The 16,039-nt window shown below is 45.3% G+C and overlaps 1 protein-coding gene across 1 annotated transcript in view; it reads left to right on the top strand.

Annotated features, from left to right (window-relative positions):
* The window catches only part of sorcs3a (sortilin related VPS10 domain containing receptor 3a), a 175,541-nt gene that overhangs the window by 119,827 nt on the left and 39,675 nt on the right, over positions 1 to 16,039 (top strand). The window contains exons 5-9 of the mRNA XM_028393516.1: positions 7,526 to 7,599; positions 9,680 to 9,744; positions 10,571 to 10,689; positions 13,691 to 13,780; positions 13,924 to 14,103. Of these exons, the coding sequence (XP_028249317.1) occupies positions 7,526 to 7,599; positions 9,680 to 9,744; positions 10,571 to 10,689; positions 13,691 to 13,780; positions 13,924 to 14,103 (528 nt within the window). The remainder of the gene's footprint in view (positions 1 to 7,525; positions 7,600 to 9,679; positions 9,745 to 10,570; positions 10,690 to 13,690; positions 13,781 to 13,923; positions 14,104 to 16,039) is intronic.

Consider the following 16,039-nt stretch of genomic DNA (forward strand, 5'->3'; position numbering starts at 1 on the left):
CCCTGAAATTTTGAAATAAGATAAGATAAAACTGTATTAATACCAAAGGAAATAAATATGTCAATAATTAGAAAGTTCGATTACATCTGTGTTTGTTGATAAAATACATTTAAACTAAATTACCAAGCGCAGAGGGACCCTTCAGTCAATAATAGCGAACTGACTGTGTATAAACTGTTTGCAGGCCAGCCTTAATGTGTGTTAGGGCTGACGGCTCCTTATTCTCTGCCCACATAGATCACTGTGTTTGAACAGATCCTTGTCTGAGCTCCAGCCAAACAGGCTGCTGCAGAGTCCATGGTCTCGGCCCACCGCCTCTCCAGATGGCAGGTATCTTTAGTGCTCAGCTGCCTGGTCCTGCCACAGCTACACCGCGCTCTGCCACGCTGCACCCGGCCTCCCAGACCGCCTTTAATGGACTTTAATTTGAAGCACATGATCAGGACAATACAGGCTGTGCACTTGAGCACACAGTGGAGATAATGGGGCTCCTGTTCATGCACATAATAATAATTCCTCCACGTGGAGGAAGACGACTGCCTGAGGGCTCAGGTAGACGCTGGCTGCTCTACATAGCACAGAGACTGGAAGGTGCTGATTCCTGTACGCTGGCCGGCTCACACTGAAAGCTCTGTGAGAATTCTTAATGAACCCCAACACCCAGAGTGAGGGATGTAGCTGCTGTTCCTCCCGGCGCATGCTGCTACAGTGCTGGGTCAGCTGAACAGAATAAAAAGCTGAAGCCTCACTGTTATCGGAAAGTACACGGCGTACCTGCGTGGCAGCCAGCAGGTGTGCAGCCGGCGCTCGTTTGTTAGCGGCTATGAGGCGGCGTAAAGAGGATCCAGTGAGGAGGCACGGAGGAGGCGGTGCAGTGACAGTGAGCACGGAGCCGCAGGGAGTGGATTTGTTAGCTGGCTGGGCACACATTAGAGTCTGACACTGATAATCATGCAGGATAAGATTTTAATTTGTTGGCAACAAGTGGCTGAAACCGACACAGAGCTCGGACTCTGTGGAATACTATCATGTGTTATTTAAAAGTGCATATCCTCGTTTCACAAATTAGTAGTTTTTATTACTGCTAAGCTAAGCTAAGCTAAGCTAAACTGGATTCCCACACACTGACATTGTGCAGCAGAAGCTCAGATATTAGGATCAGATCTGAAATAAATAAATAATCATAGAGCCATGGAGAATGTTTAGAATGTTTCATTTTAAGTCATAAATTTATGCAAACAAAAAATATGAGATTGCAAAATAAGATATAAAACTCACAAGCAACAATTCTCTGAATTATTTTTGTATTTTGTATTATGGAAAAATATGTTTTTAGGGATTTTGACAATTGCAAATTTTAAAATTAAAATATTGTCTAGTATTACAAAGTAATACATTTGCCAGTAATTTTTTGTGAATATTTTCACAAAAAATAATGTCACATATGCTCAGACAGGGTGTAAATTTATGAGAATAAAAATACCCTAACAGTACAAAGTAATACCTTTTTGACACTAAAGTCATAAATTTACCAAAACAATGTTTCCATGTTACAAAAATCTTACCAAAAAGTCATGTTTCACCGTGCAGGCACTAAGGATTTATCAGAAATGTATCGAATCTGTATTTTTATTTATTCAATTCTCCCAAACATATTTTTCTCTCACATGGATGTCATACACAGTCATCCATAACTGAGCTGCTGCTGAACTCAAACTCTCTGTCCTTGTGCTGCCTTCTGATTGCTGTAATATGACTTCTGATTAAAGCTGCAGCCAACAATTATTCTGATAATTGATTAATCTGCTGAATATTTTCCCGATTGAATGAATCATAGTTTGTCTTTAGAAAACCAGAAAACAGCTAAAAATGTCGTCATGAAACAGACGCCCCAGATATTTTTCATTTCACACACAAATTAAAAACCTGCTCCTGAAAATATTTTTAAAAATTGATCTCTAATAATGCTTTTAAAAAATGGCCGCCTGCTGGTCCTGGTTTTGCACAGATACTGAGGATGTTCTGGTGTCTTTACGGCCTCTCAGTCGGAGCAGGCCAGACGCTTCATTTGCATGCACCTCTCCTATAGGCTGGGCGGCACGTGCTCTGCAGGCTCCATAAATCGTGGGCATAAAGCGGTCTTCCATACGGGGCATGCCCAGGCGCTGCCAACAGGGACCCTTTGATTTACAGCACTGTACACAGATGCATCAAGAATTTATAGGAGACTTAATTAGGAGTTATAAAAGTGACTTATAGTAATTGTGCGGGACACAGGGCCCTATAATGCTGCAGTTATCATTTCCATAATTCCGAAGCCTCGATCCTTTTCTCTGAACTTTTATGTGTTGCTGGAGCTGTTTGTGCTTTGATGTTCATGCAGAAAGCTTTTCTGGGTGGCAGAGTGAAAATGAAACAAGAAATCCTCCACTCTGCTCTGTCTCTGCTCTGCTCTGCTCTGTCTGTCTCTCCAGTGTGTCACTGTGGGGATGTTCTGGTCAACAGGGCAAACAATTATACTACTGAATGAATTTATATTGATCATAATTAATCATTAATTATCAGACATCGGACAAAAAAAGTCCGAAACCATCATGAAGTGTCATCATTATCATGTTGTTGGACTGCACGAGTGCATCTCTGTGGCCAATCAGATTCCTCGATTGTCTTTTGGATTGATGCAGTAAATAAATAAGTTAGTTAGTTAGTTATCCTCACAGGTGTAGTTCAGCAGGATCATCTTCACTAATAAACTCCACTTTATGATGTTTGAAGATAAATATGATCACCAGAAGCTAAAAGCTAAAAGCTAATGCTACGCTATCAACCAGCTACAGCACGGTCACATGACTACACCATCAGCACCACCAGGTTCACCGCTCTGACCTCTTCTGTATAATTATTCAATGTGCATCTTTCGTGCTCTTCATGTTGCTGCTTGGTCTAAACAGTTTGGTTTTTATTGTATTGTAAGGACTTTTGTCTTCGATATGGAAGAACTGATCATCCCTTTATATCTAAGACAGACTTTAGAATGTCCCTGCCTGCTCTCAGGTGTAGTTCATGGTAAACGTACTCTAACACTGTTTATACGAATGATGAATCAAAGCCACCAGCACCGTCTCCCAGACTCAGACTCTTCTTGTGTGGTTCCAGGCAGCAGCTCAAGTTTTATTACGTTCAGCCATCAAACACATTCATAGCTGCAGGTAATCAGCAGGTTTTGTTACTGTTATGCAGTGATATTGGATTTCAACGTATACACAGAAGGAATAAACCTCATGTGTTGGCCTGAGTTTGTTTTTCTTCTTGAAGCTTTAACTTGTGTTTTACAGGAAACAAAGTGTAAATCAATCACAGATGGAACCTTAAATGAGAAATAAATTGATTCAGACTCACAGGAGAGCCACACACAGAGCGCTGGAAGATGGATTCCATCAGGCTTTTTCTTCACTTCCTCTTTTTTCAGAGTGGGAAATGCAGATGATTGCATTTGCTGGCGCTATCCGAATATTTAAAGCCTGGTGCAAGTGCACTTTTTGCTCAAGATGAAATATGAATTGGGATAAAAAATGAATGGCTGTCTACCCTGGAAATCAATTAGAAAACATTGTTGGTGCAGAGAAGGGTCCCCTGTGGTCAGAATGACACAGCCCTTCAGGAACTGACCCCGCTGCTGCAAACTAGCACAAGGAGCTGGAGCTTTTATTGTGAAAATCTGTGGACTTCCTGTTTTATTTTTGGTGGTTCTTGTTCTGTTACAAACTAGCACGAGGAGCTGGAGCTTTTATTATGAAAAGCTGTGGACTTCCTGTTTTATTTTGGTGGATCCTGTTCTGCTGCAAACTAGTATGAGGAGCTGGAGCATTTATTGTGAAAGTCTTTGGACTTCCTGTTTATTTTGGTGGTTCCTGTTCCGCCGCCACCTCTCTGCACTTGTTGGCTGCAGGTCTTGCTGTGATGTCCTGCTCCTTGTGCTGTCATTGAGCATATAAATGTTGCTAAAATGAATTGTACCTGTTAAACAAAACTCTGTGTGTGTCGAGCACACTTGCCGCTGACTGCTCATCGCAGCCGCATCAACTGCCCCTTTCCACGGGTACGATACATCCACAAACTCCCTGAAACGCAGACTGTTAATACTTCTGTTCAAACTGGTTAATTTCACAAACTGCTCATCCCAGGACCTCTCGCACCCAAACCAACTATCATACTCCTACACTACAACACAGAGAGTCTGAACCATACAGTCTGAGCCTGAAAGCACATAATCGGACCCGATTTCCGATCACGTGATCGGATCGGACCAATCAGAGTCCTGTCAGGAAGTGCTCCTGAACTTCACATCAGGGCTGATTTTCACACAGGATTAGGATCTGTGATGAAAAGAACAGCTCTAACAGGTATCGACAGGACTCCAAATGCAACTTTTTTCTGTTTATAAGTGTCGGGAACGGTATTCCATGTATTGAATACAAGTTCATTTAGTGATGCCAATGTCATTGATATCAATGACATGAGACCAGGACCACCACAGACAGACGTCCATGTCTCACAGCAGCTCCAGCTGAACGTTGAGGCTTCTGAAAGTTCTGTAAAGCCACCCTCATGGTGAACAGATGACTTTAACTAACACACTCTCTGCGATTCCTCAGTCACCATTCAAGCCCCCCCTCCATCCTCCTCTCCTCGGCGGGCGGGCGGCGTGGCAGCCGGCTGGCCGGCCTGTTGATTTATTGAAGTAAGTGGAAAACTATGGAGCCTACTTGGTGACAGCTCAGAAGCTTTAAAATTTAAGATGTCATTGAGCTGATGAATGGAGAGCGGCTGGCTAAGGCTGCCTGCTGCTGTCATGTGTCACTGTCCAAAGTGATGAGGGACCCTGCCCGTCGCCCGGCCGCACCGACCGAAGGCTCCGCCGGAGAATCTGTCTTCACTGACGCTGGAAGACTCAGAATCCACTGCTCGTGTAGAGGAGCTGAACAGACTCAGACACACAGCCTGCAACCGCTGATGACATGATGGAACACACAAGAGATGGAGTTTGACATCCAGATGTCAAATCTGAAGAATCAGGCAACTGTTAATTTACTTGTCTGCCTGTAAAGTGCAGCTTTACATACACTGAGTGTATGCAGAGTGTATAGAGTATATTAATGTAATATTCAGAAGGAAACACACCTGCTGACATAGATAGAGCTTCTCTCTGCTGCTGTTCCAGTGGCTGATAAATGTGAGTCCTTTTATCAGAGTGAGTGTCAGATCTGCTGAGATAAAAGGCAACAAGTAGGAACATTAGCATAGCGCTGGACCGGGGCCGCCGGCTCGCCGCCGCACTGCCGGGAAACAACAATGCAGCAAGATAGAGGAGAGCTGCTTCCACAACATCGATCAATACAGTGTGGGGAAATGCATGCTGGTTGTTAATTGTTCACCTGAGCACCAGAAAATGTAATTAGTACATTAAAAGTGGGCCACTGGCTCCTCACTGTACACCTACATGTCAGCGGAGCCATAAATCATCGCTTGCATACGCAGCAAGGAACGTTTAAAGACATGTTTCCCAGCATCCTTCACACTCTGCAGCTCGAGGTGTCTTTCCAGATTGTTGCTTATATGAATTCTATCATTTAGATCTTTAGCAAGAGAGCAAGAGTGGTGTTTGTGTGTGTCATGTGACCAGGTAATACGTAACTGTGCTGTACCTCTGTGTGCACATGGACGAGTTACTTTTGTGTTTGTGAGTAGCTGAGTGACACTTGTGTTGGAGCGAGCCATAGACTGTACAAGCTGTGCAGTGAAGGTGGAGAGCTGAACATGGAGGAGGTGGGGCTTATGGGGCTATACTGCAGCCAGCCAGCAGGGGGTGATCCAGATGTTTTGGCCTCACTGTTGGGGAGCTGTCATGTCGTCCAAATGTAATATTTACACTCAGCCCTGCAGCTCTGTTTTATATACGTGACCCAGGTGAAACTTGTGCACACACAAATTATGTTGTTACTCCTGTACTTGTATGAATAAGTGTCACATGTGTGCACAGAAGTGAACTGAGAACTAAGGCTATGTTCAGACTGGAGGCTAAAGTGACCCAAATCTGATTTTTTTTGCCCATATGTGACCTGTATCTGATGATGATCATCATGAGTCTGAACAGCTCAATTCCGATTTTTTTATATCCCACCCAGGCCACTTTCATATGTGCTCCTAAATCAGATATGTATCCGATTTTTTGCAATGCGACCTCAGTTTGAACGGCTATGCGGCACATATCCGACTTTTGCGTCAGTGAAAGGCGACAGACGTCACAATTCTGCGACACAGGAGCGGGCAGACAAGCGGTGTTACCAGGAAGTAGAGCCCAACTCCAACACGCTCGCTCACAGATGAGGGAGATGTCGACTGTCTTGCCGTAAAAGTGACACAGAAAGGCGCTCGCAGACGAATTCAAAGGTTCTCGCCATTCTGAAATTATGAAAGAAGTCAGTGTCCCTAAAGGAAGTCACATCACTATCCCACCACTCCGCACCCACACACATCTCTGTACAGACGCTGCAGCTGCTGCTCTCTTCCTTCTCGGCGTTCTTTTTAATATTATTTGGTTGTAATTATGTTGGCTACCATCAGACATTAACGTAAACAAAGCCACACAAGCACACATCATGTGACGTCGTGTCCTCTCCTGCGCATGCGGGTCACTTCAGGGCCGCAGTCCGTTCACACAGGAGAGTGGTAGCAGTCGCATATTATTTTGTAAACAACAAAAAATCGGATTTCACCAAAAAAATCAGAATTAGGCATTAAGACCTGCAGTCTGAACGTAGTCTAAGTTAGCCTTGTTTGTCCCACTGAGTTGGTGACACTTGCGTACTTGAGCAAACGAGTCCTTGTGCAGGTTCAACAGGTTCAACGTGTAAGTGACACACGAAGTGAGCGGATTCATCTTTGCATTTTTAAAAGCACCTCCAGGTGCAAATTATCCCTATAACTATAATTATCAGTATAACATGTAGCATGTGGGAGCAGCCAAGTCATCCTCATGTGGCCTGGAGGGACTGATTTCATGTGCTGCACCATGCTACATGCTGTGAAGTTCATATTTTAGAGCATAGAGTAGGTTCTTCAGTCCAGAAACCTTTTCCTCTCTCAGACCTGGAAATGAACACGTGTCTCCATGCTGTGTAGGACCCAGTGTTGGTTAGACGCCAGGCTAGAACATGAGAAGTGGCCTCATTCATCTCATATCTATGTGTTTTAATGTAATATTGCCTTCTGTAAATCTACAGCTCTGCTATGTAGCTGACAATATCTGTGATAATATGTTAGCGTGAATGGCCGGTCAGTAACGATCATAGCAGTTCAGCACCGTGTCAGATGAGGTTTTATAGCCTCGTGTTGGAATTAAGCAGCCGTGTGTCAGGCTGCCGTGTCACTGTTGCAACTTTTAATCAGCCCGTCTAATTAGCGGCTGGACAAATGTGTAAAACAGAGCTGCTAACAGCCTCCTCTCTCTCTGATATCTCTGCAGCTCTACAGCTCCGTCGACTTTGGGAGAAAATGGCAGCTCATCCATGAACACGTCACGCCGAACAGATTCTACTGGTGAGTCATCCCCCCCCTCCTCTTCTAAAGTTTTGCTTGCTCAGGAATGCAGAAAGTGTTGCTCATGTTCGGCGCCACTGAGCAAGTGATACTGACGGCTTGGAACAAGGTGTGTGAGTGACTGGTGATGCTGCTAAACTCCTGCACACTCTGATACAATCAGCCAGAGATTCATCTCCTTCAAAACACACTCTGCATTCAGCGGCCGAGGGCACGCCGCACCCACATCATTCCTCACCCCGCTTACATCAGGCACGCTGCACAACACTTAACTAACATTTCTGCATCTACGATAGGAGAATTGGGGGTGGGGAACGGGCATGACTAATCACGGATCCCCTTCCTGTCGCCTCTTATCCAGTCATGTCTGCTGCTCACTCCCCCTGCAGTGTACCTACGTCTGAAAATGCACACTCATCACGAACGTACCGCCGGATCTCTTCCAGCTCCCTGCTCCTCTCCGAGGTGACCGAGGTCTGCTTGGGATCGCCATTGGCTTTGTCCACCGTTAACTTAGCATGAATCTGAAGCAGCTTCCGTTGTGGTATAATCCTAAATAATGTGCACAATCCTTCACCGGCTTTGCCCTTCACTGCCAAAGGACATCTAAAGCCTGAATGGGCCTGTTGCAGCAGCCAGGCAGCACTCCAGAGGGCTGCGTCCACACAATGGCTTCATCATCCTCACGAGGATCACACTGAAAGCAAGGTTATCCTGACAGAGACAGTGAACATTAAATTCACTCATTAACTAACCTACTAATGTCTGCTGCATCCACGCATGCATAGACAGACATAGGGTAGGAGATTTCATTCTGATGCACTTTTTGTTGAATTAGTGTAACTTCTGTGTAAAGTGTAAAATCTCCTACCCTACCTTTAAGTGACTTACAGGTTTAATTACAAAATAACTCCTAATACTGACCTTCTTTATGGCTGCCATCTCTTCGATATGGACCAAGCCACACATGGGACAGCAGGGATAGGCACAGCCAATCACATAGCCGTAATCAGGAGGATATCTATTGGTAGGACGCCACAAAAGAACAGATTGTAACCCTTCCTGCACCCAATAAGAATCAGTCTTTTTTGGAGGGATCACATTATTGGTGGGGACAATTTAGTAATTGCTGGACATTGCTGGGGACGCGACACCTCCGTCCATGCTAAAGCTATGCCCCCCTTCCACACACACTTACTGCCCAGTTTCTTAAAGGAGACATGTTACTCTTATAACATCTGTTATTAAGATAATTAGGATTCTTCTAGGGTTAGTCTGGTGCACAGTAATTGATGGACGAACAGCAGTAATTGAGTCACACTGACGTTTCTGCAAGAGACCGAGCGACACTTGTGCACATGTGAGTGACTTAGTTACATTTGTTTTGTGCAAGGGATCAAGTGACATTTGTACTCAAGCGTTTGTGCTTAGGTAGGTGATCAATGAAGCCTTTGCACATGCAAGCCTTTGGGTTACCTTTGTTTTTGCACAAGTGACCGAGTGACACCTCGTGCAGCCGTGCCACACACTTGTGAGTGTGAGTGACCTTTGTCGGCATGCCTGCAGCCCTGCCATTGTGGTGTATAATCCTAAATACTGTGCACAATCCTTCACTGGCTGTGCCCTTCACCGCCAAAGCCCCTTCAAGGACATCTGAGCACCGGAGTGGCGGCCAGGCAGGACTCCAGTTGGCTGCATTCAGACGTCGGCTTCATCGGCCTCCAAAGGACCTGAAACGCCGCCACAATGGGAGCGCTGCATCCATCCGCTCTAATCCACCAGCAAGACGGCAAGATTCTGCTGGGTGATACAGTCAGACTGGTGGCCCTGCACCATGAGGCACAGATACTACAGGATACTCTTTGTGTTCTTTGTCTCGCTGTATCTTGCTGCAGGCGGTGTGCTGATGTGCTCGTATAAAAGAGCCTTTAGAAGATGGAGGAAACTTTTCTGTATTCAAAGTTAAAGAAGCTGCTCTGCTGGGTTTTTATGTCTCCTCATCCCTCCACACCTCACCCTCTGTTCTCTTTTATTGTCATCGGGCTTATGTATTCTTCCACGCTTTGTCATTCTGTTCCAGGTCTGTCGCTGGCCTAGACAAGGAGCCCGATCTGGTCCACATGGAGGCTCACACACCGGATGGAAGTAAGTTTCTTTGACACACAAAGCAGAGTAATGAGCAGGTCTCTGCAGGGATGAATTCCTCCTGGAGAAGAGAAGGCGTCCCCGGGGAAACGACTCATCACAACAATAAATCCGCTGCACGTATTCTTGATGAATACGGCCTTTCTCTGCATCCCTCTCACTCACTCACTGAATGGCAGCTCTGTCAGGGTCCTCCATAGGTGACAGGTGAAAGACTCAGGAGGTCCACTGTGAGACACAGTTATGGGTTTTTTTCTAGTATTACTGCTGTTACCTGGAAGAATAAATCAGGTGCTACAACAGAATAAGTTAGATTAGATAGTGTGTTTAAATGATTGTGTTTCTTCAGCCTCCGCAGCCTCTGAACATCTGTCTCTATAAGGACTCTATAGGGTCAGAATGTCGGTGGAAATCCAAAGACTTTCATGGTTTCAGTGTCTCTGCTAATGCAAACCTGCCAAATGCTAATTCATCCAAACTCCACAGGCTGATCTGGCTGCTAAACGTTGTAAATTACTGACACTATGAAGTACAAAGTAAACACTGTAGAATGAGGGGGTGCAGCCAGCTGGCTAGGCTAAGCTTGATTGGTATGCTGTCTGAGTAGATCTGGCTCCAGCTGCTAATCTTTCAGTTTAACTGGTTAGCTAGTTATTTCGTTATCACGCTCAGGTAAAGAGTGTAATGAACAGACTTCTGGTACAACATGAGAGGACACACAAACGCACAGAGCAGCCCACAGCTGCTGGTGGATGAGTAAAGTCCATGTTGTGTTGATGCTGTGTGCGGTTCCTGTGACTGTCCTGTCTTTGTGTGTTTGTGGCAGATGTGCAGTATGTCACCTGCAGGGCTCAGACGTGCACGGAGGCCAACAGGAACTACCCGTTCTCTGGATACATCGACATCAGCTCCTTGGTGGTTCAGGACGACTACATATTCATACAGGTATGCCTCACTTAACGCCTGCTGCGCGAAAGATGATGCAGAGTTAAACATGTAAAATAGCGTATTTTCAAAGCTGCACCGAGCGGCTGCTTTGGACAAAAAAAGTTACGAGCTGCCTGCATCAACACGTGAAGCTGAACGCAGCCACAGGATCCTTTTCTAAATATATATTTATCCATATATAAAAGAAAAATACTAGAAGTCCTCTTGCCTTTAACCTGAGCTGAGTGTCTGTGCTTTGTTTTTCTGGTGAAGCCAGACTGGTTTTTAATATTCATCGTCCCCGCTGCTGCCTGGTGTGTCATATTAATCATGATTTGTGCGACAAAGAAATCTGAAATGGAAATGTCCTGAATCCAAAGTAACACGGATGCAATTTATGGCTTGTATTTTAATTTCCTCTGCAGCATGAATATTATTTACTTTGACATTGTGCAAATGTGTTTCAAATGAGGTTTCATGCATTTAAAAGTCAACGGGAGAAGTCAGGAGAATAAGAACAACACACATTTTACTGAAACGCAGTGCTGAGTGTCTGAGCTTTCACCAGAAGACAGCACCTCCTCCAACAAGCTTCACATCTGCTGTTTTCAACCCAAACAGAGATTGCAGATATTATCAGATCATCAGATCATCTAAGGGGTCTGTGAACATTGTTGGAACAACTTCAGATCCTTCAGATCTTTAAATGTGGCTCATATCAGGAGAAATAGAGCGAGGGCAACTGCAGTGATGACACCGGAAACAACAAGGCAAAGCAGAGCTGGACCCCTGGTCCTCGCTGGTTTGGGAGCTGCTGCTGCTGCATAGGCAGCTTAAGGCCCTGTCCACACAAAGATCAAAGCAGCCGTATCCACTGAAGTTCTGTATGGTTTCGGCGTTTCGTCCATACAGAGCGATTCAAAGGTGTGAAAACAACAACTTTTGAAAACAGGTCCCAGGGCGGATGAGTTTGAAAACACCGTCTCCATGTCTCCGTGTGGCACCCAAAACGCTACTTTTCTGAAACCATGCCACCTCCCCCTCAACCTTCATGCTCTCACTCCGACAACAACAAACTACGGAGCTTGTTTCTGTTTTAGCAGCAGACTCTTCTGCTCCTCTGCTGACACACAGAGCAGCAGGTGGACAATATCTAAGAAGGTTTAGATCGGTGTTTACATCGCACAAGCTTTGTGTGCATGCCCCGTGTTTTCTTCTCTGTTTTCAGAGTGCTTCTGTGGTAGTGTTACAGCGCCACTCACAGGCCTGGCATATGTACTACAGGATTTTCAGTGGTTTGTGTGGACGCACACATTTACTGAAACGACACCGTCTTATCGGAGAGCGCTTTAGAAACGAAAACGACTTTGTTTCCCTGTGGACGGGGCCTAAAGCTCTGAGTACAAGCAAAAAGCCACATGGACTCTGACCTGACGATTCTCATTCTTGTTGCATGGCCACAAATCGGACCACATCCTGCAGAGGCTTAAAGGTGGGTTACACACAGACCAGAACAGCTCAAATCTGATTTGAGTTGCTTCAATCTGGAAGTCTGAACGTGGCCCCTGAGCCTTCACCTCTGTCAGTCCGGTCTGATGTTTTCTGTGTGATTTCACTGCCTCTAATCTTGGTTGTTGTTTTTAGGACAGTCTGGACTGTCCAGATGTGTCATCATTTCATATGATAATACATGCATGTTTTATCTCAGCCTCTGAATCATGGAGAACACTGATACACTGACATGTTCTGTTGGTGCATGTTTCTCTCCACGTGAAGCTGCAGTAGAGATTTCTTTTCATCCCTTTGTAGAAGAAAACGTGTGGAAACACCAGCACCACGATGAAGCGACATTCAGTAGTTCAAAAATGTTCAAAAACTCTTGTCAGGAGTGGTAGGTAATTGGTCACAGTAAAAACTCTGGATTTTCAGGAATCTGCTTCCCTGAGGCGGCCACGGCAGCGCCTCCCTGCAGCCCCCTCCCCGGCCTTGGCAGCACATTAGACAAAGAAATAGAGTTGTTCTCTAAAGATCCTTCAGCTCTATTTGACCTCTCCAAAGTCTTTCAAGTAAACTCACAGGCACTCAACCTAAACCTCCCCTTCAATTCCAGCACCTCCACTTTTTAACACGTCCGCGTCACAGACGAAAGATCCTGAAAGGGATGGGGGAAAAAAATCAATCATACAAATTCCTCTTAAAGTTCAAACCGCCTCTGGTTACCCGGCCATCGATCTGCCGCTCCTTCACTCAATATGATGTGGGACTGTTCTGCAGTGTTCTCTGCGAGGCCGCTCTATTTCCTCTCAGAGCTCGCGCTCTCTCTCCTGAAGCACTCGCAGCACTTACAAGATCAGCAGCAGAGCCGAGCCTGTCGTACAGCATTAACACTGAGATCGCTCCTCCTCAGCGCGGAGCCACAAGTTTTGATTTGAAGGTTTTCCTCTAATGAATTTCATGGCGTTATCGACGGGGAGGAAAGGTGCTTTTATGAAGCCGCAGCCCGACTCTCTCTGTGAACAAAGTGCTCGTCTTCTGTGGCCTCCAGGCTAATGACGGCTCTCAAACAGCCCGAAGCCCTGTGTGCTCCGGCTGCATGAGCTAACAGCTAACAGGCCGCCGTGTTTGCAGAGGGTCTAGACCGTTAAGAAGGACTTTTTTTTCTCCTAGATAGCAGCTGAGGCTCAGTTAGACAACTTAAAGATTTCTCTTGACAAAGAATAATGAGACTATCGATCGTCCTGCAAGATATTTACCAAAGTCCACTTTGAAACCAGCGAGTGCATTGACACTTAGAGAGGACTGCATCCTCTGAATGCAAGCCAGGAGAGGGACTATAGAAGAACACACCCCAGATACCAAGGGTACCCAGCCGCACCTTCAAAACCAGCACGACAAAGACACACAAAACATGACATAATAAGCTCAGATACGTCTGTAAATCTCTGATAAAAGACCCATTTCTTATGTTTAATAAGTTTAAATAACATAATAATTTATTAAGTAATATTGTGTGTTGTAGGTTCCTACCTCAGGACGAGCCTCCTATTATGTGTCCTACAAGAGAGACTCCTTCATCCAAATCAAGCTGCCTAAATATTCCCTGCCCAAGGTACGCTGCAGCATTCCACTGATGAGTGAGTGGTACATCAGCCATTTTACATTCACACCACAGCATTGATCTCATGACCCGATCCGTCACCTCTGCGCCTGCAGTCATAACTCCAGTTAACCATTCCCCCCGCTCTCTGATAGGATCTACACATCGTCAGCACCGATGAGAAGCAGGTGTTCGCCGCGGTGCAGGAGTGGAACCAGAACGACACCTACAACCTCTACCTGTCTGACACCAGAGGGATCTACTTCATCTTGGCCATGGAGAACGTCAAGACCACAAGGGGCATCGGAGGAAACCAGATGCTGGATCTGTATGAGGTAGGAGGAAGATGGTGGATGTTTGACAGCTTTAAAACAAGATTTAACACTGAAAGAGTCCAAAAAACAAGAGAGGATGATTTCTAGACTCCAATACTGGAACATATTGGATCAGCTGTCTATCAGGCAGCCATGCTAATGCTAAAGCTAGGTGAGCAGAAATGATAGCACTGTATACACACACACACACACACACCAGCTTCACACTGAAGATATAAAAATATTGCCTAGTAATCAACATCTTGGCTAGCTAACAAGCTAACATTTCTTATTATTGCTTTACGGTGTATTTATATGACTTTTCATTGTCATGTGATTGTATCTGTGCACGGCTCTGCAGCAGGCACCTATGCTAATGCTAGCTAATGCTAGGTGATAACAGGAGCAACATAAAGAGAGGTTCTCTTTCAAAAATAAAGAGTCACTCTACAGTTTACGATAAGGTAACCATGGTAACAGCATACAACAAACTGGCCATCTGTGAAAATTACAAAAAGTTATTTAACTTCAGTTTATTCTGTTGAATTATAATGAATAAAGTCAGATGGTGTTAGGTGGAGGTGATGGTGCTGCTAGATGTGCCAGATGTGTAGAGGAATGAGTGAGCAGACCTGCGGTCGTCTGTGTTCCTGACAGCACACTGCTACAGTGTGCTTAATGTGGCTCGCCGCCATGCACCTCTGGACTTGTAATGACCTTGTTAGCTTACCTGCTACCTCTTGTACTGTACGTGTTTAGATATCCGTGGCAGCATTCTCCTCCTCCTGCTCCTCCTCCTCCTCCCAGTGAACTCAGTTTATCACTCCTACAGCGGCAGGTGTGACTGAGAGAGTGAAGGTAGTGAGATATTGTCCAGCAGCGATGGCAGCAGGGTGGTAATTAACAGTGCCATTACTGCTCCTGCACAGTGTGTGGGTGTGTGTGTGTGTACAGCAGCGTTTCAGCATGCAGCAGGGGATGATAAGGTGCTTTATCCGTCTTCGCCACTCGGCCACATGCAGCTGCATCTCTCCATCCAAAACTAAACAAGAGATAGATGATGCACTGCTGTCTCTGATGGAGCAGACCCATCACACGGGGCCAGATTTATGCCATTGAAGCTCGTCCCATTTGTTATTGTTAGAGGCTGACAAACTGCAGCTCACACTGCTGATGTTCCAGAGGAGATGGCAGAGATCTGAAAGTTGGTTTGTTTTCCCTCTTACGAGCAGTTATTCTTTTTTTTTCTCCCCACACAGAAAATTGCACAATTATCTCCAGAATTAGAGAGATTATTTTGTCATCAGTCAGATTGGATAAGGGCAATTTCTGCAATCACCAGCCTTTGTTGTGCAAACTAATTTTCTGTTGACATCATGGCTCTGCATCAGCTGCCTAAACTTTCCCTCAGTCTGAGAGGAGCGTTAGCAGGTGGCTCCGGCTGCGATTGGCCGAGGTTCACTGTATCAAAAATTCATTCATCTCTCGCGTGGCTGTGAACGCAGCACGCTGATTGATTGAAGTGTGAAGTGGATTGTTGTCGGTGGAGAGCGTTGGATGATCTGGATGATGATACGGCTCTTCATGTCCGTTTCCCTGCCAGCACAGTTAAACCCTCAAAGCTGTGATGACTCATAAAATATATCACTAAATAGCCTCACTTTAAATAATTGGCAATTCCCCGCTGTTCAATAACAACGATCCATCCTCAGTGAAACGCATCCTGCTGTAATCGAGTGAACAATTTGCACATGGGTTCATGAGTGCTAATTCAGAGGAAGCACAGAGCTGCACCGATCAGGTTTAAAGCTGCACTGTTATGTTTATATGAACAATAAAGGTTGAAATCTGTAATGTGATGAGGTCAGGTGGCGTGATGAACCCTCACAATCGTCCTTCCTTTGGCCTCTTTAGCTTATTATTTTGGCTGGGCGCCCTGCACACTGCATCCATGGAC

The sequence above is a fragment of the Parambassis ranga genome, chromosome 1, assembly GCF_900634625.1.
Source record: "Parambassis ranga chromosome 1, fParRan2.1, whole genome shotgun sequence".
Taxonomy (NCBI): Eukaryota; Metazoa; Chordata; class Actinopteri; family Ambassidae; genus Parambassis; species Parambassis ranga.